The sequence below is a fragment of the Gadus morhua genome, chromosome 4, assembly GCF_902167405.1.
Source record: "Gadus morhua chromosome 4, gadMor3.0, whole genome shotgun sequence".
NCBI classification, from domain to species: Eukaryota; Metazoa; Chordata; class Actinopteri; order Gadiformes; family Gadidae; genus Gadus; species Gadus morhua.
In genome coordinates, this window is record NC_044051.1 from 17,206,512 (window position 1) to 17,230,988 (window position 24,477).

General features: G+C 44.1%; 1 protein-coding gene and 1 long non-coding RNA gene across 2 annotated transcripts in view; one reads left to right on the top strand and one right to left on the bottom strand.

The window, feature by feature from the left end:
• The window catches only part of LOC115541849 (netrin receptor UNC5D-like), a 156,629-nt gene that overhangs the window by 34,630 nt on the left and 97,522 nt on the right, over nt 1-24,477 (bottom strand). Inside the window, 4 exon segments of the mRNA XM_030353736.1 lie at nt 3,235-3,402; nt 3,672-3,846; nt 16,920-17,023; nt 17,173-17,316. Coding sequence (XP_030209596.1) covers nt 3,235-3,402; nt 3,672-3,846; nt 16,920-17,023; nt 17,173-17,316 — 591 coding nt within the window.
• On the top strand, nt 8,595-9,310 carry LOC115541853 (uncharacterized). Its single transcript, XR_003976426.1, has 4 exons — nt 8,595-8,740; nt 8,840-8,887; nt 8,978-9,023; nt 9,108-9,310. It is a non-coding gene; the product is annotated as an uncharacterized LOC115541853 (long non-coding RNA).

Consider the following 24,477-nt stretch of genomic DNA (forward strand, 5'->3'; position numbering starts at 1 on the left):
AAGCATCTATTTGTACTTGTTCACAAGTACAAATGCATTATTATAATTTGAAATTAGAATGTTAAACGATCTAGTTTGACTGAAAAATAACTTATTTTTCAGGCACACTAGATTATTAAAGAAAGTTATACAAGTAATTAATTATCTGTACATATATTTACATTACATTTTTGTTATTTAGCAGAGTTTAAAATTTGTAGTTTTCGTTGACAGCCAGTTACCCGAATAAACATTCCTGTCACATAGTAGAACCCTTCAATAAAAAACAAGTGCTATTAGTAGTTTCAATGCTAGATGCTGTATTTGTTCGTGTTTTCACAAAGGGTTTAACCTGATCCAGGACATACAACAATGATGGCAATAATTTCCCATCCAAACAGGGTTAGTAGTATACAGCTGACATATATTCCCCCCTAAAAAAAACATACTCAAGTTCAGGTACCGGAATTGGTATGGGGAAGGAAAAATGGTATCGGAACATCTCTAGCGAGGTACTAGCTTCTTGTCAAAACAGACAGATTACGGACGAGGAAGAGTAAGAAGGACAAGAAGAAGAAGGACAAGAAGAAGAAGAAGAAGAAGAAGAAGAAGAAGAAGAAGAAGAAGAAGAAGAAGAAGAAGGGATATGACTTTGGAGTATTTTGGTTGGTTGAAAACCATTTGTGGAGAGGAATCTTTTGGTTTTTGCCAATTGCTCAGATCTGTTGGGTTTAGCTATCGCTATTTGGAGCGAAACAAGAGTTGAAAGAATTGTGAGTCACAGAATATAAGCCAATCGATATCCATGTAAACAGGCATTTGTCCATAAACACCACTATTAAGTATATATTCATGTTCTCATATTCATTGCTGACTAGAGTAATGAAACTGTATTTTCTTTATTGAATTAAAAACTATATTTAGGTTAGAATATGACATAGTATAAATACTGTATATGAATATACATAATTCATTGCATCACAAACCTTGGTGAATGACTAATTTGTGAGACAGGATTAGTTCCTTATAAACATACTCAATAATGTATGCATACACATACATGCAAACATCTTTATCATATATTGATGTTATTTATACTGTAGAAATTTACATTAATCGACTAGAAAATTGTTTCTTCCATCCAAACAATTGGAGGGGCCATAAAATGGCCGACATCACAATAGTGTTGTGTCCATCTGCTTAACCATAACCCTAGTAGGGATTAGCTGCTCCCAAAGTGAAGGAATTTTCCATGGCTGTGTGACTTTCAACAAAACTGGGAACGTTTCACACAAGTGATGAAAAGGGAAGAGAAGGGGAAGAGACGGAAAAGGCCCACGACGAAGGACCAACTTCAGAGAGAGTGAGTGAACGAGTGAGCCAATGTGAGAGAGAGAGAGAGAGAGAGAGAGAGAGAGAGAGAGAGAGAGAGAGAGAGAGAGAGAGAGAGAGAAGGGTTGGAAATGAGATCGAATAGATCCTTTCCAAACCTCTGACAGAGCACAAACGTGCACAGCTTGCTTACAAAAGCAGCTGGACCAAGCCTAAATTAGAAGCTACAACCTCTCTTTGTACAGCTTCCTGTGGTACTGTGGTCCGCCCGTTCCTTCAACCCCCCCGACCAAAAAAAGGCAAAAGATGCTGTTTCTTCCCCTTTCCCTCTCACAGGAGAGGGTCTGTATACGATGTTACACCATCCGGCGGAACTTTAACACAAAGTCACTTTGATTGTGTCATGTTTCATCAAGCCTCCTCTCCACCTTGACGTTTCCATAAAGATCCACCCCTCTTTCTACTTGTTCATCTAAATGCTAATTTTTCTGTTGTGCGAAAAGAAGGAACGGACGAACAAACGAACAAACTAAAGAAAGAAAGAAAGAAAAAGGAAAAAAAGAAATACATTCAGGGGTGGGAACAGAATCCCTCTGAAAGAGAGAGCGAGCGGTTTGGTTTGAGGGAAAGTAGGAGGATTGTTATAAAAGTAGCCCTTTTCTCTCTATCTCCCACTGTAGTTTTCTTATGCACAAGCTGGCTGATAACACAAAGTCAGGGCTATCGGTCTGGAAACACACACATGGAAAGTGCAGATTACGTTGAGGATTAGATATCTGGCTCTCCTCCTCAGCACTTTCACAACTTTAAGCCTCTCTCTCTCTCTCTCTCTCTCTCTCTCTCTCTCTCTCTCTCTCTCTCTCTCTCTCTCTCTCTCTCTCTCTTGCTCTCTCTCTCTCTCTCTCTCTCTCTCCCTCTCTCTCTCTCTCTCTCTCTCTCTCTTGCTCTCTCTCTCTCTCTCTCTCTGCTTGTTTTCTTTCTATTTCATCTGTATGCTTTCCCCCCTCGCCCCTCCCTCTTATAACTCTTCGTTCTCCTCCCATTCGTCCTACAGTAACCTACAGAGTGAGACCTTGTCCACGGTCAAATGACAACAAGTTCAATATAGGGGGGAGAGGAAGAAGGGGCACCCAGCGATGGGGTGCAGGAGAGATGGGTCATGTGGAAACATACCTCACTCCGACTAATGAACAACCGCTCTGCTGACTCAGCATTTCTTCCCAGGTGGGGAGAATAAACGAAAAGCCTTTTGTGCAGTTTCACTGGGAACAGTTCTGTGATTCAATATTCACTGGCTTGTTTGATTCCCCATATTTTCTTATTTTCTTTGGCGTTGGGTGCCACTAAAGTTGTGGCGATGTTAAATCTACATGACATGTGCGTTTATAGTGTTTTTTTTTCCCGTTAGCATAATTTGTTAGTTCATCTTGAAGCTGCTCTTGGTAAGAATTGAGAGATGTAAAATAGAGAACAAGATTTTGAACCAAACAACCAACATCCCTTAATTTCTCCACCAGTGCTAAGTGAAGCATTTCATGAATCTGTGATTGACAGGCAAGATGGCTACCTCAACCAATCAGGGAAGATATGGAACAGTCAGCTCCAAACGGATATTCTCACATCGCATTTCACTCACTGATAGCTGACGGATGGTGACGCCATTTCTAAAACATTTAATTAAAACATTAGCTCGTACATTTGACCTACAGCATCTTGTAATGTTACGGTCATTTTACTGCACAACACTTCTTTATCGTGCTTAATAAGACATGGTGTGTGGTTGACCTCTCCTTACTGTGTGGTGAAGCTCACCTGGATAGAGTGTGTGGAGCTCACCTGGACACAGTGTGTGTGGTGGAGCTCACCTGGACACAGTGTGTGTGGTGGAGCTCACCTGGACACAGTGTGTGTGGTGGAGCTCACCTGGACAGAGTGTGCTGCAGGTGCTCTTCTGCACCGACATGCCCTCGCAGAAGGCCCCCCCGTTGAGTGGCGCCGGGTTGGTGCAGGTGCGCGAGCGCTTCTGCAAGCCCCGCCCACAGCGCACGTTACACAGCGACCAGTCGGTCCACAGAGACCAGCCGCCGTTCACTGGGAACACAAAAACACACAAACAAATGGGTTAAGGTTATGATATGTGGAAAATAATTCAATTTAACAGAGATGTATTTTCATCATATTTGTGTTTTGTTGTATTTACTGACTTTTGTATTTGTGTCGTTCCTTTTGCATTTGGGTTGTGTGTTTTCAATGTTTTCCCGTCATGCGCTTTTGTGTATCAGATTTTGTAAGCGTTTTTGGATGTGCATTTCAAACGACAAAATTAAGCTAATATCTTGCCTCCTGCTAACCTAGCTCACCGTAAACGACCACGGCGGCGTTGGCGCTGCGCCGCTTGGCAACGATGTTGCTCGCCAGGCAGGTGTAGTTGCCCGAGTCAGACAGGCGGGCATCAGAGATGATGAGGTTGTGGTCGGCTCTCGAGCCGACCTTAGCGTCCGTGTCCAGCGGTTCGTCGTTCTTCAGCCAGGCTACCTGCAGACAGCAGAGATGGGGTGGACGGAGAACGCTGTTAAAGCTGCAGTCGGTGAGATATGAGGGTAGTTAAAGCAAGAGAGAGCGGGAAAGAGCAGAAGAGAGCAAGATTTTGCAAACAAACAACCTAAATAAACGCCCCGTCCACTTCCGCCGTTGAGAAGTCTTGCGTTCATTCACCTTCATTCACCTGTGGTCATATTTGATTGACAGGAAAGATGGATTCCCTTTAACAAATAGGGAAGAGATGCCCTGATTGGTTAGAAATGAACCGGGCGTGGACTGTAGTCAAGGTAGGCCTTGTCTCCTGTTTTGTTTGTACAGAGGAAAACTCAATCCCGCAAGTGGTTGAAGCTTTCAGAAGGGGATTTCAAATCTGTATTTCTCCAGTGGCCCGTCCACACGGTGTTTACAACAGTTTAATACTGCTGGCCGGGTTTGTGTTCACCAATTACACGCTCACAGATCCCCGCCTCCAGCTAGCCTACATGAAACCAAAAAAGAAATTATGAAGTGATGGAAGTGAAACTCCCAGGTCAGCCGGCTTTCAGCTTGTCTTCCTCAGACTAGGCCGGAACCTAAATTCTGTTTCGGGAGACTAAATCCAAAGTAAAACACATTTCTGAACACGTAAAACATTGTGGAGATAAATTCCTTCAAAATGTAAATGTTAAATTTACATTTGTCTTTTAGAGGCCAGACAGAAGCCGGCGGTAATATGTCTGACGTAACCGAACCGTGGGCATTAGGAGGGCTGGGCGCGGGTCAGATCTCCTTCCATTACTAATTCAGCAGCGGCTCTAGTGAGTGAATGTAATTAGGAATTACAAACGGAGGAACGCTCCGCTGGCCGCTGCTCCGCTTGCCTGACTGGCTCTGTGAATTGCTATTAGTGCGTTGTTGGCCTGAGCCTTTCATTGAGGAGTCTGACTTTGGGCTCCAGGGAGGGGGGGGGGGGGGGGGGGGGGGGAGGGAGGGGGGGGGGGGGGGGGGGGGGGGGGTACTGTTGATTTATGGCTGTGTGTTTGAGGATTAAAAAGTCAACATTATTCTCGAGGCGCGCGTGTGTGTGTAGTTTAGGGTAGAAATGTCTGTGACAGCGTGTGTGTGTGTGTGTAAGAGGGAGAGAATTGGCGTGGATGTGTGGATGTGTGTGGCAGTGTGGGCTTACATGTGTGTGCGTATGCCTGTTGGTTACGTGCGTGAAACGCGCGTGTGTGTTTGTTTCCTGATCTTTGTGTAGGTGTGTGTGCTCCCTGTGTACGTGTGTGTGTGTGTGTGTGTGTGTGTGTGTGTGTGTGTGTGTGTGTGTGTGTGTGTGTGTGTGTGTGTGTGTGTGTGTGTGTGTGTGTGTTCATGTTTGTTTACATGTGTGTGTGTGTGCATGTATGTTCTGTGTGAGTTCCTTGTGTTTGTGTGTGTGCTCCCTGTCTGTTGTGTGTGTGTGTGTCCGTGCTTGTGTGTGTGCAGGTGTGTGTGCCGGGGAGCGTCTATTTGCCGAGGGACTATAACAGCAGCCAAAATGCTCCGAGATTGCTTTGCTCTTTCGCACCCAGAAAGAAAAATGTAGCTGTGAAATCAATAAATCAGGGGGCGTGTTGTCAGAAGTGTCCGGCTTCTGTTTTCTTCTTCTGATGGGCCACAAGTCTTTCATCAGGCCTTTAATTTCCTTCTTCTTCTCAGTCATTGATTGTCGTGCTGGCGGGCGGGCTCCGTACAGTTCCCTCTCTCCCTCCCCTGCCACTGTTTATTTATAACCTCCGTTTGCACATTCAAACTTCCCCACCCATCCCCGCCCCCCCCCCCCCCCCCCCCCCCCCCCCCCCCCTTCTCCACTCCTCTCTGACAGATGCTGTGGAAGCTGTCGTATATCTAACTGTCATCACGGAACATCAACAAAATGTCCATATTGACTCCTCTGATCGTTTCTCACTACTTTGCCCCCCCCCCCCCCCTCACTGTACGTTTATATGAAAGAACAACGATTACAATGTCAAGCGCTACATGGAGCTGATGTATTTCAATAATACATCTGAATTGGAATGTGTCCCCCGGTTCTCTGACATCTCATACGTGTTCGGAGAGGATAAACAACACAAGGGGCGATGGTACAAATCTCGTTTGAAACTGTTTTGTGCCAAATTTATGTTTAGATAAATATTTACAGTTAGTGGTGGGGATACATTAAATCAACATAATCTTTCCACTGACATCACTCTCTAAGCTACCCACCACTCATTCAAACAGCTCCACTGGTCCGTTTCAAATGTTTTTTTTGTTATTTGTGATTATTCATTTGAGTCCCAGTGAATTGTCTATCCAATTGCTACCAAAACGCTAGCTTTTCTGGGCGAGGCTAAGATGTGTACTAATCATAGTTTCTTGTGACATCCAACTTGTGCAAGCTAATAGCTAACTTTGCGATACACAGATGAACATGTTGCCTTGGAGACGGTGAATACATTAAGAAATGATATTGTCGATGGGAAGATACATGATTAAAATAATTAGATGAAGCAATCATTGTAATTAGTAACCGACTCTGTTTCAAAATAATCACTCAGAGAAACATCCTCCCGATACAAATTAAATATTGAAGATTATTAAATGTCTGACACGCAATTGAGGAGCTACATGTGTTTTGTCTTCCAAACAAACCTAGCTTTGCAGCTCTTTCTTTGTAAATAATAACGTAAAGCTCAGTACCTTCAGAGTTGTTAAAATCCAGTAAGGAGTCCGAGACCTCATTACTTTCATGAACCACGGGCCTGAGACACAAAGTCATTCTACTTACAAGCCTTTTCTTACCCGGCGTTAATATGGCATGCACACAGAGGCACTGACCTATATTCAATATTGAACAGACACTCAGATGAGGCCTTGTGTGGCACCAGACAGAACGCTGCATTGTTTAAGAAGCGAGGAATCGTTTCAAAGCCGTTCAATCGTTCTGTAAAAAGAGAGAATCATTGTTTGACGGGTATTAGGATGGAGGTTTAAAATATAATCCACCTCGTAGAAACACAAAGATTGAGTCCCCCTACAATCACAAGATGAAACAACATCCTTCTAACTCCTAAGCTTCAGGATTGGATTAAGATTATTGATCGTCGGGGGGAGTTATCGTTAAATCTGCTATCGAGTATGAAACATGATTATTTCTCGCTGAAGAGCCCATACACCATCAGGGGTTACTAACAAAACTAAATCATTCTAACCAAATATTAATAAAGCAATAATCTGCTGCACGCAAAAGCACACACACGTACACAAAAAAAACACACACACACAAACACACAACCCCACACACACATGAGACACAACCAAAACCAGACACAAACACACACACAGACGCATGCACGCACGCACACACACACACACACACACACACACACACACACACACACACACACACACACACACACACACACACACACACACACACACACACACACTTGTGCAAGGGTTCTCGTCCATGGTACATGTCAAAATGCTTCAGGGTAAATGACACTGTATACAATATTTTGGAAACACACAAAAAAAAAACATATCCGTCCACTGATCCATCAAGTGTCACCCAATGAGGCCTTCTAATGACACTTAGTGTTGATTGATCATATGATAAATGTCCTCTGTCATAATAATAGAGATGGGGGCACTCAGCGGGGGGGGGGGACATGTCTTTCATATTTATGCTCCATCTATGATTAAAGATATGCCGGAGCTCCCCTGAGGATTCGTTTGCACCCTTACCAACTCATCGCATCGGTTTGACACTTCATGAGACTCCCCGGCTCCGTCCAAAACAAACACTACTTCCTGTGATGCCATGTTTACTCAGGCTTTTTGGGAGCGTGGGGAGTGCCTTTTACCACAGTAATTTAGCCTCTTTACAAATCCATCGAGAACCAACTGTTCCGGCGACCTTTTGAAGCTCGTCTCTGGGTCGGTATGAAAGAGGGTTTTGACATATCCTGGGGTTGAAGGCGGCCCGGTTCAGGTTTAAGGTGTTCTTTGGGTTCCAGTTCTGCCGTGGTGACATTGTGAGGAGCTGCGGAGACACCGCGAGTCAATTCCACTGACGTCCAGCTGGTTAACGGAGTCCAACGCGCCAGAGAGGCGTCGCCCGGCTGTCCCCCATCTCCCCCTTCTCCAGCGTTCAACGACCCTCCGGCTGATCTCTGCTGCGCTGTCACAAGTCTCTCTCGTGGATTGGATCCATTATTTCATACACTATGTATTTTGTGATTTTTGGATTGCATTTATAAAGTCTAACCTCATGGGAGCTCGGAGCGCTTCACAATGGATGCCCTCGCAGTCACCCGCTCACATTAACCACGCAGAGAGTTGCACATCGACGGAGGTGTCGACCTTGCCACGTGATTCGAACCAGCAACCCTCACACTGCCAGGCGAGTTACCGATCCTCAATGGCAACGCCTCCCACACGCTTTAGAGCCCGTTTTATCCTCTTCTGCGTCTCCTCCCTCCCTCTGAGTGCTACAAAGGCTAGGTTTGATGTTCTTTCTACTTGTGTGTTTGAGTTTTTCTTTTTCCTTTGTGTTTAGCACACTGTGGTATCCAAAGTGAATTTTCGAGGTATTTTGGAGCCTGTAAGGGTTTCTTTAAAGGGCCCCTGCTTTATGACCATAGGGGTATTCCAAGAACGAACAACATAATTATTGTATGTCTTTGAACACATGCAAACCGTGTGCGTGTCACAGCGCAAATGTTCCAAATGTTCTTTTGTAGCAGGGTAGAAAACCCCATGTTTGTTGTATGCCTGCTGTATAAGTGGCTCTATTCCAAAACGTGACTAATTAATCTCCCTCACAGATCAAGACGGAGTATTACTTTTAATGGAGCCGGCTACGACTGAACATCCTCCAGTTTCTGTAAGTCTGGTAGGCCTATTTTTTAGGCCTATCATTTCTGTTGTAAGCGCATCTCAAACTACTAAGCCAATAGGCCTATAATTGCTCTTTGTATGACAGGAGGCCGATGAAAATATTGCCATGCATGGGTCACCTGAAAGAACTGAGGTAGGCTTAGCTTTTTCTTGCCAGTTCCAAGTCATTATTGATGATTAAACTAAACAAACAGTGTTGTCAAACTCACTTGTCTCTTAACAGACCGGTCGAGGAAGTGGTGGGTACATCAAGGTCACAATATGAGCACGTAAGACATATCCCTAGGCTACTCACTTACTTTACTGGTAAGTATGTCGCTTGAATGTTAAAACAATATTTTCCTCTATTTCAGTTGACGACTAAAGAATTATGCCGTGTCCATCTTCAGCTGGAAATCGCTAAGGCTGATTTGGAATTGGAGTACACGAAGCTGCTGATAGAGGTAAAAAAGGAGGTTGGGCAGAAATTCAAAGTGGACATGATATTGCTATTCAAGGTAGTAATTATATTATTTTTCCTCCCTCAGCAACTAAAGAATAAAAATGAAGGATGAAAACAGTGTTTGGTGTGTTGTTTTTATTTTTAATTGAAATTATTTCTTCAAATGTGGTCTCGCATCCTTTGTCAAGCCCTTACATCCATTTGCGGAATGTGTTCCTCCTCGAGGAACGGGTCAAAGGGGGGAGGCATCTCTTTGCACAGGGTGGCTATATTGTGGAGGACGGTGCATGCAACAATTATATCGCATGCCCGTTCCGGACAAACTCCTAGTCCACGTAGGCATTGGAGTCTGGACTTCCCGAATGTATTTTCGATTTTAACAAGGGTTCTGCTGTGTGCCAGGTTAAATGTTGTCTGTGGTCCAGGAGCGGGATTTGGGTACGGGTTGATGAGCGTCGGGAGGCATGGATACCCTCGATCTCCGAGGAGATATCCATCGAATTGCCCTACGATCAAATACAAACTTTGAGCTATCTTGCACAAGCACAACAATTATATGAGGTCTATGATATGTTCCTAATGCAACGCATCCTGTTGAAATTTACTGCTCAAATTGGATTCACGATACATCCTGGCATCATGGCCTGAACCAGGCCATGATGCCTCTACATTCGTGATCATGTGGGAAGCATCACATATCATCTAGTAAAAAAAAGAAAAGAAAAAAAGATCGACAGCGATTAACAAACCATCATGGATATATTGGAAATAGCCAATATAGGCTGTGTAATGTATACGTATATAGTATACATAGTATATAGTGTGTATACTTACCTGAACATTTATACTGTGATAGCCTTTTCTGTTCACATAATCAGCCTCATTTATAGATGGGGCCGTTATGGGCACACCCAGATGAAAAGTCAACAACAAGGATAATTCCGGTGCCATTTGGGAACACTTAAAGTAGATAATGCTGACCTGCAAGTTGGTGAAACTCCATTTTAATGCGTCTCGTGGGTTTATGGCCTGGAAAAACGATGAAGTTACACAACAAGCGTTTCAGCTTAAGACAGACTTTAGGCACTGAGCGGCAGACCTTAGCTTTTCCTATGTGCTCAGCATCTCCTACACTGTAAAAAAGCTACCCGTCGCAAAAAAATGGAGAGCTATGGAAATTGTTTGTAGTGAACTGAGGGCAGATCCACGATTGGTAACATTTGCAATGTAGGGTTGGAGAAGGCTATTTAAATATATCAAAGAATCATGTGAAAAACTATATCTCTCCAGCAAAAAGTCCTCCGGAAAGGACAATATGTCGAGCCGTGGTCTAATTAATGTAAACAATTGAAATACCCTGAGCAAAACCGGGTTATCTTTGAAACTTAACCTGCGCAAAACCTGCTCCGACCATGTTTGATTCAGAGCATATGTTTCTATAGTAACTAACATACTGTGTTCATTTTGGAACGGAAAACCTAGGGTTACCGCAAACCCTGGGTTAACTTACCTCTCAGGTGTGAGTGTGATTAGCCATTACAAGCCATTACCCACTTATGATGTCAATAATGCACAGGAAAAGGACGGATTTTCAACTGGCTTGTAATGGCTTATCACACTCACACCTGTTGGTATAAATTGCTATAGAATTTATTCCTCAAAATATGTATATTTTCTGTATTATAACAAAACACATTATTTATTTAATAGCCATATTTATTCATTGATGAATTATTTATCTAACATTGACTTAAATGGCCTCCATACAATGACCCACATAACAAATCAAATATATCAGAAATTGTTATGATGAATCCCAAAGTATCATGACCCATGAGCAATCTATTGCACCACAGTGGAGACAGTCGTGTAGGGCCCATTAGGGGTGTGGTCCCTTATGAATGTGAGCCCCCCCCCCCAAAGCTGCCTGATAAGGGGCCTCAAAGCAGCCTGAGGGCGCACTCACACTAGGCCATCTGTACCATGCCCAAGTCCGTTTGACACCTGTAAGTACGATTGCCCCCCCCCCCCCCCCCTGCTGTGCGCTGCCCTGTGCTCACACTAGGCAATCTCAACTGGGCCTGAGTACGGTTGCCTCTTGTACATACGTCATCACGTCGTAATACGTCATGACTTAGCGTCCGCTGCTTAGTAGAACAACACAGAGAACACAATTGACCCTTTAGCGACTTTGTTGCTTATTTTAGAGCCGTTTTACTCAGATACAGCCCTATCTCACTGAGCGCTTTTATACTGCCAAATAGGCCGTTTTATGCAAGCCTTTTTCGTGGCACGGTCCGCGCTAGAGCTAGAACCCCAATTTAACCTCCCGGACCCTGCACACATTGGCGATTTATTGGGTTTCATCCTGTTGTAAATGCGACGGCTCCGCGGTTCTAGGGGGGGAGGGGAGGGCTTGGGTAGTGGTGTTGCTGCACTCCACAGAAACAACGCAGCAATATGATCATGAGCAGTTCTAACTGGAGAGAAAGTGAAATCCGCGAGCTGCTGATCATGTGAGAGAAGGTGATGAAGTCGTATTAAACAAAGACGTTGAAAGATGGTGCGATCTACTAGAGAGACCCAGAGGAACTGTCCATACAAGGCTTTTGTCGGGATAAAAAACAAGTGGTCAGCAAAATAAAGAATATGTTGGCACTTGTAAATAGTTAATCGCGTTTGTAGCCTACACTCTGTACTGATTCTTGCATGCCGGTGTCTTCATAAAAAAATTAAAACATTCGGGAGTATGCAAATGGCCGTATCCAAAGGCCGATGGAGGAATAGAAGACTGATTATCTTAATTTGTAAATTTCCTCCACTTCAGATAGCAGCAAGGGTTGATGAGCCGGCCACACACACAACACAAACAGGCCGCTCTCATGTCTGTGTCGTTTGTAGTGGGATGATGACGCAGCCTTCCTTGAGAGTCTTTCTAGTGAGTTTCACTAGTTAGTAGGGATGTGCCATCCTCCTCTAAATCGATTTGATACACACCTTGATTACAGCGGCACCGATACGACACACCGGTGCTTTAGTTTTAAAGGATTCAGTGCGACTGGGTTTGATTAGCAGAATAATCTATGAGATTTGATGCGATTGGATAAACTTAAACTTTAGTGTATCCAAGTAAGTGACAATAAGTGATTTTGTATATTTTGTGTGAATAAATAAAGAAATTATGTTGTAGTGTTCAGGGAGGGACACGGAAATGATGACCCTATGAAATAAATGAGTACTTTTTGTAATCAAACATCTGTGTCAAGAAGTTGGCGTGTATGCACCACAACCTGATAGTTGCCGCTGGCTTTGCTGGGGAACGGCAGCCTACAGGGGTTCTGGTTCTGGATGGGTTCAAACGATAGACAGCGTGACCTGTTAACCTCGCTCATAGCCCGGTTGGGTCGCTACAAGTGGTAGCTAACACACAACAATACACAATCGTTCTGCAAAATAATGGTTTCTGAAATCCAGAATCCGGCCCCAAAATCTGTGATAAGCCGAAATAGCTGGGAGCCGAAATAGCTAACATATAGTTTAATGCTAGTAGTATTATTATTGGAATCTGGTACAAAGCGATGTGAACTAATGCTAGTATATGCAGTTTTTGTACAAGCCTGTGTTGTACTTCACCTTGACAAACAAGGCGAGGCTTCGCTGCCAAAAAACGTCTGAATAATGACCTTTTTCCTGGTGGGAGGATAATAATTAATAACTCCATGACTGTGGGCCCAATGTCACTGCCTCCGTTCTGTTGGAAGAGAAGTGGAAGTGACAGGAAGGTAATTACATACGTATGGTGAGATTGCGTTTTTTCCTGTTGCTCCATTCATCTCAATCCAAACTGGGGGGTTTCATTAGTTCATACGCCCCACCCCGTCCCCACCCGCTCTGCCTTCTCCAAATCGTACATCTCACACACGCGCGCACGCGCGCACGCACGCACGCACGCACGCACGCACGCACGCACGCACACACACACACACACACACACACACACACACACACACACACACACACACACACACACACACACACACACTCACTCGCACCACCCACCCCCATGTTGCGATGAGTTTCATGAAATCAGATCAACAAATCCAAGCCAATCTGAATGACACCAGGAGGGCACTCTGAACCACGTCAGGATGGGTCACAATCTTCTCTGTGTCCTTGGGGTGAAATCCCATCCCCCCACCCGTCTGAGGAAATGTTTGTGTTCATCACATCATAATTACATTTGAAGTGCTTTGGGTGAACTTAGGGAAGAATTTATTAATGATGAATCCCTTTAGGGTGCAAAACCCCACGCCTGGTAATGAGGGTTTAATGGATGGAAACTGATGTTTGTTAGTTTTTCTTTTGGTCGATGGTCATAGAGGAGGCTCATTGAGAGTAATGAGCATGATGATTACACTCAAAGTTTGCATAAAAACATATACAAACCTATACCGGCATTAAATTCATTCTCTCTTTACTAAAGCCACTTTGAAATGACCTATATAAATACAGTTGTCCTCCAGTAATATTGGATTTTTTCTCATATCAAATCTGTAAAGGGGAGAACACAGAGGGCGAGAGAGAGAGAGAGAGAGAGAGAGAGAGAGAGAGAGAGAGAGAGAGAGAGAGAGAGAGAGAGAGAGAGAGAGAGAGCGAGAGGGGGGGGGGGGGAGAGAGAGAGAGAGAGAGAGAGAGAGAGAGAGAGAGAGAGAGAGAGAGAGAGAGAGAGAGAGAGAGGGAGAGAGGGGGGGGGGGAGAGAGAGAGAGAGAGAGAGAGAGAGAGAGAGAGAGAGAGAGAGAGAGAGAGAGAGAGAGAGAGAGAGAGAGAGAGAGAGAGAGCGAGAGGGGGGGGGGGAGAGAGAGAGAGAGAGAGAGAGAGAGAGAGAGAGAGAGAGAGAGAGAGCGCTTTATTAATAAACCTTGAAATTCTCCCTGCTGCCACTGTGACGGCTCCTCCAACTATTTAACTGAATCATCACGCATCCCGGGGTCTATTGTTTCACTCCGCTGCCATAAAAGGTGCAGTCAGTCGAAGAGATTCTGCCATCTTTGGGCTTTGTGCAAACCAAAAATGCTCCAAAATGCAGAATTCATCTGTTCAGAGGCGATACATTATCCCCAACCTTCGTCTCACTGACTGGGATTATTACCTCTATCAATAGCATGACTGGTAACGCCATTGTCTCCGGCTTCATTTCCATAAACATGCCAGTGAGTACTAACACCTAACCCCCCACACCCCCAACTCACAACCCACCCACACACCCAGAACCATGACATAATTATGTTGGCAGCATAATATTAGTTGGTTTATCTAAGACTCTCCTCTCCGTGACCAGGCTGTATCCCTGTTTCCCTGCGGTTTGCTTTGGTTTCCCTTGAGAACAACAGCATGTAGAGCAGCGAAATGACAGAATTTATATGCCAGAAAAAAATAATAAATAAAAAGTGGCTGTGTTAGCTTCTGGCCGAAATAACTAAATAATAGTAGAAAAACTAACATCTGTAAAAAAATAAGTGATTCAGTCGACCGTTGTGTCATTGTGTTGAGCATTTCAACAAATTAAATGTTGAAATTTAATTTGCTAAATAAAGTTTAGCAATTAAACAAATCACCGTGCGCGGCAACAGATGCCAGAACCTGAACAAAAACAATAAACCTGTCTTTGAATGTAGAGGACTCTGAAGGACTCATACAACTATGGAGTAACTTAGCAGACACTTGTATCCAAAACACGGTACGCAGTGACAACAGTTGAGAATACATCAAACCCAGAACCCTTCAGCTGGGAGTGAAACAGCCGCACCAAGGCTTCCCAACAGTTTTTTGGCCCATGACCCCAATTCTAGTTCTGGAAATGTTTGCGACCCCAACTTCAACTTTTGTGAACACAGATTGTTTTACCTAAAAAAAAAAGAAAATTATAACATCTACGTCCTTGTAGTTCATCGCATCGCTCCACACAGTAAGTGATTAGAGGCAGTTTGCTGCTGGCTAGGAATCAATAGGCAATTATTTCTTAGGAGGTTTTTTTGAGAATAAAAAGGTTTGCTATAATGGATCATCAAATATCTACGGCTAAGGTTGGCAATCCCCCGTGATCCCATGTGCATCTCAGGGGACAAGAGTAGGGTCCCGACATCAAGGTTGGGAACCAGTGTCCTACATTATCCTGCCCCAAAACATTGCATCTTCGTCCTTGTTCTCTGACTGTTTGTTAAGATCCCTGTTCCCCTTCTCCCCACTGTCCCAGAGCTGCCTGATCCACCCCACAGTATCCACGTCTCAGACACCCTCAGACAAGTGTGGGCGGGAGGTTAGAAAAGCCTACATGTGGATATTATTCTGGGCTTTGCTATGGCAATACACAGAGAAGGCACATATTTGTTGTTGCATTATGTACCGAAAACATTGTCTTTGTTGGCCTAGTTTCTATGAATTTCTATGAATGATGCATGAGGTGTTGTACTATTGGGTGGTCAGGGTTAGGTGGGGGGGGGTGTACACCAGTACTCCATTCGTGCGTTGTGAATCTTTCATTACAAACAGACACACACACAAACAACAAGGTAGCAGTCTGATTCATCTTTGAGAATGCGTCCGGAGACAGATGGAGGGCCGGCTATATGGAGAAGCTCAGTGTGGAGCGCTTTAATATTGTCGCTTTTTGTTTCAAAATCCATACAGCTACCAATGCCATTATTGTTTTAATAGAGAGAGAGAGAGAGAGAGAGAGAGAGAGAGAGAGAGAGAGAGAGAGAGAGAGAGAGAGAGAGAGAGAGAGAGAGAGAGAGACCAAGAGAGAGGGAGACACAGAGAGAGAGAGACACAGAGAGAGAGAGACACAGAGATAGACAGGGTGTAAGAGAGGAGAAGAAATAAGTAGAGAGAATAAGGGAGCGAAAGGTTAAGAGTGAGGTGGAGAATATGGGAGAGAGAGAGGGAGAGAGGGCGAGAGATGATGACAAGGGAAAGTAATATGTAGGTCGTGGGGGATCAAGAGAGAGACACACAGATCCAGCTCAATACATTTTTGCGACATGTCCTCTCTGCTGCAAAACCTAAAATACAAACAATGCTTTTGGTTTCAATATCACTTACGGTATATTACTGACATATTACTATAGTACTGACATATTACTATGATACTATATTACTGACGTATTACTATATTACTGACATATTAGTGTATTACTGATATATTACTATATAACTGATCTATTACTACAGAACTGATGTATCAATATATTATTGATGTATAACGACAGAATTGATGTATTACTTTATTACTGATATATTACTGCAGAACTGATATATCACTACATTACTGAAGTATTACTATATGACTGAAATATCACCATATTACTTATATGATCTACATTACTGATATATTACTGATCTATTCCTAGTGTGTCCTGGGGAGGAGGGTGAAAAGGGGACATTGTACTTTTGAAGCTGATTGGTCTTAACTAACTGTAGGGTGGAGAGGGTGTGTGCTTATGTGTATGGGTGCGTGTGCGTGTGTGTTTGTGTTTGTGTTTGTAGCATTAGATATAACGAGGTGTTTAAACCGGTCAATAAAAATGAATTAAACCCAGCCGAGCTATTGATTTTATGTACACAATCATGTGAGAACACATGAGGTTGAGGTTGAGGGTGTAGGGTGTGGGGGGGGGGGTGGGGGAGGGAGGGGAGGTAGGGGAGAAAGGGGAGGGGCCGTACCTCGGCCAATGGCACGCCCTCTGGGGGCCGGCAGTGCAGCACGATCATGCCCTTAAGAGGCACCTCGGTGCCCTGGGGGTCCTGCTCAAAGTTCTTCCTCAGGTCTGGAAGGAAACAGCAGAGCAGAGCGAGTCAGGGGACACCACTTATCAGGACACACACACAGACAGACAGACAGACAGACAGACAGACAGACAGACAGACAGACAGACAGACAGACAGACTGACTGACTGACTGACTGACTCCACTCACATGCGATGCGGACGCTGGCCTTGCGGCTCTTGGACGTCCCCAGGTGGCTCCAGGCGACACACAGACACCAGTAGTCCTCGGGCCCGTGGAAGTCCTCCACCTGCTGCCGCGACACGTTAATCAGGACCTCGCGGAACTTCACCCCTGGATGGAGAAGGAAGGAGACTGTGGTGAGGCGGGACTGAGTCGAGCCGGAAGCCAATGACTGAAAGGGGCAGAGTTACGTATCGTTCTGTGACGAGAGATCTTCTACCGAAAAAATTTACATTGACGCTTTTATCCAAAGCGACTCACAAAAAGTACATTTGTCAGAAGAAGGTGATACAATAAATCGCAGTCTGAACAGTACGGAAGAGAAGAGAAAATTATTTGCAACCTTCGCGAGGGACTGGAGCTTCCAGGAGAGGATTTTAACGAGTGTGTTTCTACAGTGGCCAGTCCACCCAGGGTTGATTAGAGGCTTTACAGACGCTTTAACGAACAATGTCGGTGTCTGGACAGGATGCTTAATCGTAATTGTCTTTTCCACCAGGAGAACTTTATTAGTGCTGGCCGGGTTTGTGTTCCTGTTCACCGATTACTGGCTTACAGATCCCCGCCTCAAGCGACATGATTGGTCTAAACCAGGGGTCTTCAAGGTTTTCCAGGCCAAGGACCCCCAAACTGATGGAGATGTGTAAGGTGTGCGCGGGAGACATACGAACGTATGCTTACCACTTTTGTAAATGCCATACGGATCGCATGATAGGAATAGGTAGATTGACGAACACAGAGATTGTGACATCCGTCAGCAACACACAAGCTTTGTGTTCGCCAATCTACTTATTGAGTCTTAAAAACAAAATGGCGTCGTCGGGTGATCTACTGATGGTATTGTGTGTATAAAATGTCCTTTTTAATAAACAATCTGTACACTCACAAAGCTCTCAATGCCTCGTTTTATATGTTAAGACCCTTATTATACTACCGAAGAAGTGTCGGGCTACTTTTAGCCTTTTAAGTGATTTAGCGATTTAGTTTTTACCATAACCAGTGCCCCCATTGTTCCAAGGTTATAGCGTTTGATAGAATCGGCTAAAAACAGCCAACTGAAGAAAGCGTCTACATGCGTTTTTTGTGCTCCAAAACAAACGTTTCAACTTGTTATCATACAAAACATATCCCAAATTTATTTTACACCGGAATTACCCTTTAACCAAGCAGAGTTGGTTCAATGTTAGCAAAAGCAACACAAAATACAAGTGATTCCATGTTTCCATCAGCTGTGCGTCATTTCCAGGAACTCCCTGACCTCTAGCTCTCCCAGTGTGTCCTCGTTAACGAAACGGCCGTCACCTGTGTTAACGACTCATTATGTCCAGGTGTGTTCTCAGTGTTCAAGCTCCATTTGTTTCTGTATGTTTCTGACCCATTAAACAGTCCATGGATCTAATGGCCAATCAATTAAAACAACCAATCAAATTTCCCTGACGATCAAAACACATCCCTTCAACATTTTGTCCACCTAATGTGTTAAATGTGTTAAATTACAGAAACAATATACGCTCTTAATGCGCTGCCGACTTATTAGAATAAAAATTCCAGGAAAACGAGGAGAATGCTAATCGCTGGGCGCAGCCATTAAGCTAATTGTTTTTCTCTCAAGAAACACGCGATACACTTGACTCGACTAGTCTCCTATGAAGATCCAACTCAGTAAATCGGGTTTTGAGAATATTCCGTATATTGTCAATCCCCCCTCTTAAAATGGTACAGCGAGCCAGTGATGAACGGCTGGTTGTGAGGTCAGAACAGAATAAGCCTTTTAACGTATGGCTGACCTAGAAGTGTGTTGGGACTCCTTTTAGGGGGAGCGGGCCCTGTCCCTCGCTCTGGGATTACAGACACTGAGTTATGAATGTACCAATAGCTTTACGTTCTACATGATTATGAATGCTAGAGGTCACAGGAAATAATGTGCCATCTGTTAGTCATTTATGTGTGTGTGTGTGTGTGTGTTTGTGTGTGTGCTTATCGTGTACGTGTGTGTGTGTGTGTGTGTGAGAGAAACAACCATGGTGTAGACTAGACAAAGACAGGCAGAAGTTCCTCCTCTGACCAACGTTTTCCTGAGTGAAGGGCAGGTTTAATACGCTGATGAAAGAGAGGAGGACAAAAACAAGCTGTGTGACTTCCATAAATGCTGTCGCTCAACAAAATAATATATAATCATTTCCCCATGATAATTCAATTCAACACAAAAACGAAAAAAGAACAATAGGAGGGATCTCAACCAACTCATACTATCTTTGGTCGTCCGAGGAAAATTCATCTATATATTTTTTTCCATTTCTTTCTCCCCGGCATTTTTTGGTTCTGATTCTCCCACCTCTTCCCTCCACCATCCCCAACCAAAGGCCCCTGGCTCAAGAAACAGCGCCAGGAAACCTGATCGCTGGCTTAGAGGACGCTTCCTCCACCCTTAACTCTCCACCTGGCTCTCTCGCCTCGGCTCTTCACTCCATCTCCAACACTCCCACTCCAGGAGGAAAAGGGAGCTTTTTGTGTGTGCAAAGAGATACACTAATGCCCTGGTTCTCCTTGATCGCCCGCATAGTACCTTGCCTCTGCCCTTTTTCTCCCTCTCATCATTATTTTCCACCTCTCTGTCTTTCTTTCTTTCTCTCTCTCTCTACTTATTGCTCCACCTTTCTTGAACCTGTTTCCCTGTTTCCCCCTCGATTTATTTTCTTCACCCCTCTCCCCACCTCACTCACTCCCCCCATCCCTCCCCCCTCCCTCTCACACTCACTTCAGCCCACCTCCCTCCCCTCCCTCCCCCAGCGCCCCCCTCTCCCACTCACTCCACTCCCAGTCTCTCTGTTGCTGAGTCTTCCACTAAATCCACTCTGAGTACGGCTGCCTGTGTTCCGCACTTCGAGCCATCCTCCCCCCAGCAGCCAGCCCCGGTACACATTGACCCCTCGTATCTCTCTTTGTTTACAGTAATCGCACTATCGACACTCCTGGAGCCCCTCCCACTCACGCCACCCAGAGGGCCGAGCTAGGCTAGGTAGCGTCACGCAGTTGCCCAGCCACTGACAGTTGACACAAGTTCTGGATGTGTCCTGTCTGTCTCACTGGGAGGGGCGCAATCTGATACACTGCTACTTAAATATTCAGTATGCAACTGTATGTTGCATTCTACATACAGAAACAGATACATACAGAAAATCCATTGTTACGAAAAGTTGATTTCACCCACCCACCCACCCACACACACACACACACACACACACACACACACACACACACACACACACACACACACACACACACACACACACACACACACACACACACACACACACACACACAGGCTCCCCGTCACCTCCGGTCCATTCTCGGCTGGGGGTGGGGGATTACTCTGGGAGCGTTGGATGTAATCGAAGCGCCCAGCGGTAGACTCCCACGAGCCACAACTCCTCTCTCCTCCACTCCTTCTCCTCTGTTGCCTTATCTCTCCTCTACCCCCCGTTCAGCCCTCCTTCCCATTCTATCTCTCCATCAAAAGACTCTGCAGGAGCCATCACTCCAAGTCCCAGTCCTCCCCGGCCCCCCTATCTCTTTCCTCCTCCTCCTCCTCTTCCTCCTATCTCTTCATCCGAATATCTACTTTTCGGTGGTGGGCGGATGCCTGAACACCCCACCCTCACCCCACACCCAAACCCCCACCCCTGCACGCACCTCTACGCGCCGCCTCCACCTTCCTGTCCTCTCATATCTCACCCGCCGTGGCGGTGGTGTTGAGCCTCACCATCCCAACACTCCCTCTCATCACGGCGCCCTGAAACGAGGACTTCACCCAGAATATCCTCCCGTTGGCTCGTGATATCTCACTTCTAACCTTGTGACTCTAATGTTGTTTGTCGGATTAGTCGTTTACTTTGTACATTTGGAAAAAGTGCTCTGATATACTGCACTTCAAGGCTTGGACGGGCTATTTTTGGACCTCTTGTCAACTTTTTTCCTGTAAACTCGACGGTATAGGCTTTAGTCCAAAGTCCCTCTATGGCTTTACACTTCTTCCTAAAATCATCCGTAAAAATGTATTAGCGGCAGTCAGTTTCCAGTGTGTGTGTGTGTGTGTGTGTGTGTGTGTGTGTGTGTGTGTGTGGCGAGCCAGTCTGCTGGCATCAAAAGGCTTACCAATTGGACAAGGATGAGGAAATATAATCGACAATATTGTATTTGAAAAACACATCCATATTGACCTTTTGATCATGTAGTTCTGAACTCACACTGCATTTGGTGAGTGTGTGTTGATACTATGATACTTTATAAATAGTCCCAAATATGTGAATCATGAAAGCGCCTGGTAACACAGCAAGGGTTTCGATGGGGCTTTCTTTTATGGGGGGGAAGTGGGCTTACCACACTGAAAACAGCCTTGCAACATCCACACGCTGCCAGTTCAAAACATCCCAGCGTTTTCAACCACGATCAAGCATCCAAGGTTTACGTCGTCACACATTTCGAAATAGCCTGCCAATGGCACGTCATCCTCATCCACTCTATTCTGCACTTTGTTTAGTCTCAAGCAAAACAAAGGACCATGACTCAAATACAATCCATGTTTGAAGTTGACATAAGCAGACAATCTTCTTTCTAAAGAGTTGCTATGCAAAAATTGTGTGTGGCGTCCTTTTTTCAGCTTCGACAACTGCGTACAAAGCAACACAACCCCACATGTGACCTTGTTTCATATGTGATCATACGCAGCACACACAGCATTTCCAGTGTGTGTCAAACTCCATATATCTTTGCCAGAGTAATGGATGGATGGATGTCTATCTTATAAATCATGTTATCTCTGTTATGAAAAACATTGAAACATTGCCGGGCAGCATAGATCCTTCAAAATTGAGAAATATCTGAAATATCTCACACATTTGTAGGGAAATATGTGTTACATATGTTTGGAGTCCCTGAAGGATATTTGCAGCATCTAATACAGGGATGGGCAACTTTCATGATAAAGAGGGCCACATTTTTCATCATAACCATCAGAGGGCCACATGACTGCACACTTCAACTAAACGTGAGCTGAGAGAAGCTACACAATTTTGAATTTGGTAGATATGACTTCCTGTATTCTGGTGCATTTTGGGGATGGCCACTACCTAAAAAATCGTCCAGAATCATAACCTATGTACGGTATGTTATTTGAACCAACATACATTAATTTCATGTTTTCCATGCTCAAACAGCCACATGAATGGTCAGTATTTTTATCATTGCAAAGGGCTCACATACATCATCATTCAATGATGACGCAAAACTTTAAAACGTGGCCCAACATTAAAGGGACACTGTGTAACATTTTAAGTAATTTATTACCTCAAATCAACATATTCATTCATAAATTTGGTGTAAAATTATCTCTGCCAAAAATCGCACTTATCCTCCCGAGCGAAGAATAATTAATATGTAGTTACATAGGACGGGTAAGCTTCATGGAGGCTTCCATGTTCTTCCGGTCTATGAACTGCCGAGAGGGACAAAAAGCACTACGTGGTACAGGAAATGCAAACGCGTTTTCACTCTGAGCCAGCGTGAATGATGACTGAAATAATTCAATTTCTTGCTCGAGGAATAATTACTCATGCAACATTAGCTTACACTAATGATTCAACGCAGTTTGAAATTTGTTTGAAATAACGAACCTCATCATCACTCGAATGACTCGATGAGGTAGTATTGGATGTCATGACACAGCTTCTTGGCACATACTGCCCACCGTAGTTTTTGAACAAGCGAGCACTATTAGTTTGAATGCAATATACAATTGTACCACTAGATGGGAGTCATTTTTACACAGTGTCCCTTTAAGTGCAACAACTCAATGAACTCAAACCGAACAAGCATGATATTCATTGCAGTTGTAGTAGTTGTAGTGGCGACTTAAGTGGATATCTTTAATGACTGATATAGTTTCTAAGCAAACTAGACGCATGGGTTTGCCTTTAAATTCTATGAATTCTTCTCATCTTTCTCATCAATTAATATATATATATATATTTTTTTTTATTTTGTGCGGGCCTGACTGAGTGAGGATGCGGGCTGTATGCGGCCCACGGGCCGCCAGTTGCCCATCCCTGATCTAATAAAACACATTTGATGATATACAGTGTGGAGAGATATTGATGTATATTTTACACACACACACACACACACACACACACACACACACACACACACACACACACACACACACACACACACACACACACACACACACACACACACAGGATCAAAATCATGGATCACACATATGTCTTGAACGGACCAGATGTATCATGTAGTGACGCATCTCAGTTCATTATAATATTTCAAATACATTTGTCCCGAGAGTGACAGCTGACTGACAGACATGGCTCAATCATTTGACTAAACACAACTTGACTCAATATTATAAGTCACAATATTGACTAGGAAGAATATTACTATACTACTTATTATTGATCTGTATACGTTTACAATAAGACTCAATAATATAACTCCATAATTTCCTAACCCTAACTTATCATCGGGCATCTGGCAAGGATGCCCACTGGGCGCCTCCCTTGGGAGGTGTTTCAGGCACGTCCAGTGGGGAGGAGACCTCGGGGAAGACCCAGGACTAGGTGGAGAGATTATATCTTAACACTGGCCTGGGAACGCCTCGGGATCCCCCCGTCAGAGCAGGTCAATGTGGCCCGGGAAAGGGAAGTCTGGGGCCCCCTGCTTGAGCTGCTCCCCCCGCAACCCGACCCCCGATAAGCGGATGACGATGAGATGAGAACTTATCATAACATTATTCACAATATGCCTCAATAACTCCATAATATAACTCCATAAAGTCCTAATTTATCATAACATTATTCACAATATGACTCAACCAACTAATTCATGATGATTTCATAACTTAACATAACTTTATTCACAACTTCATAAGGTCAAAACTGATTCCCAATACGACTCAACTATATTACTTCATAATTTCATAACTTTTAACTTTATTCACAATACGGCTCAACAATCTGACTTCATAAGGTCATAACTTATAACTTATTCCCAATATGACTCAATTATATTACTTAATAATGTCATTACTTATAACTTTACGACAGCAAGATCAACGACACAGGCGTAACCGCGGCAACAACCGTCAATAAAACATTGTTCGGACGCACACGGACAATAATTGCAGCTGCATTTTCCAGTGCAAACTCATTATATCCGCAAATAATGATGAATGATTCACCAATACAAACCATGTTTTGT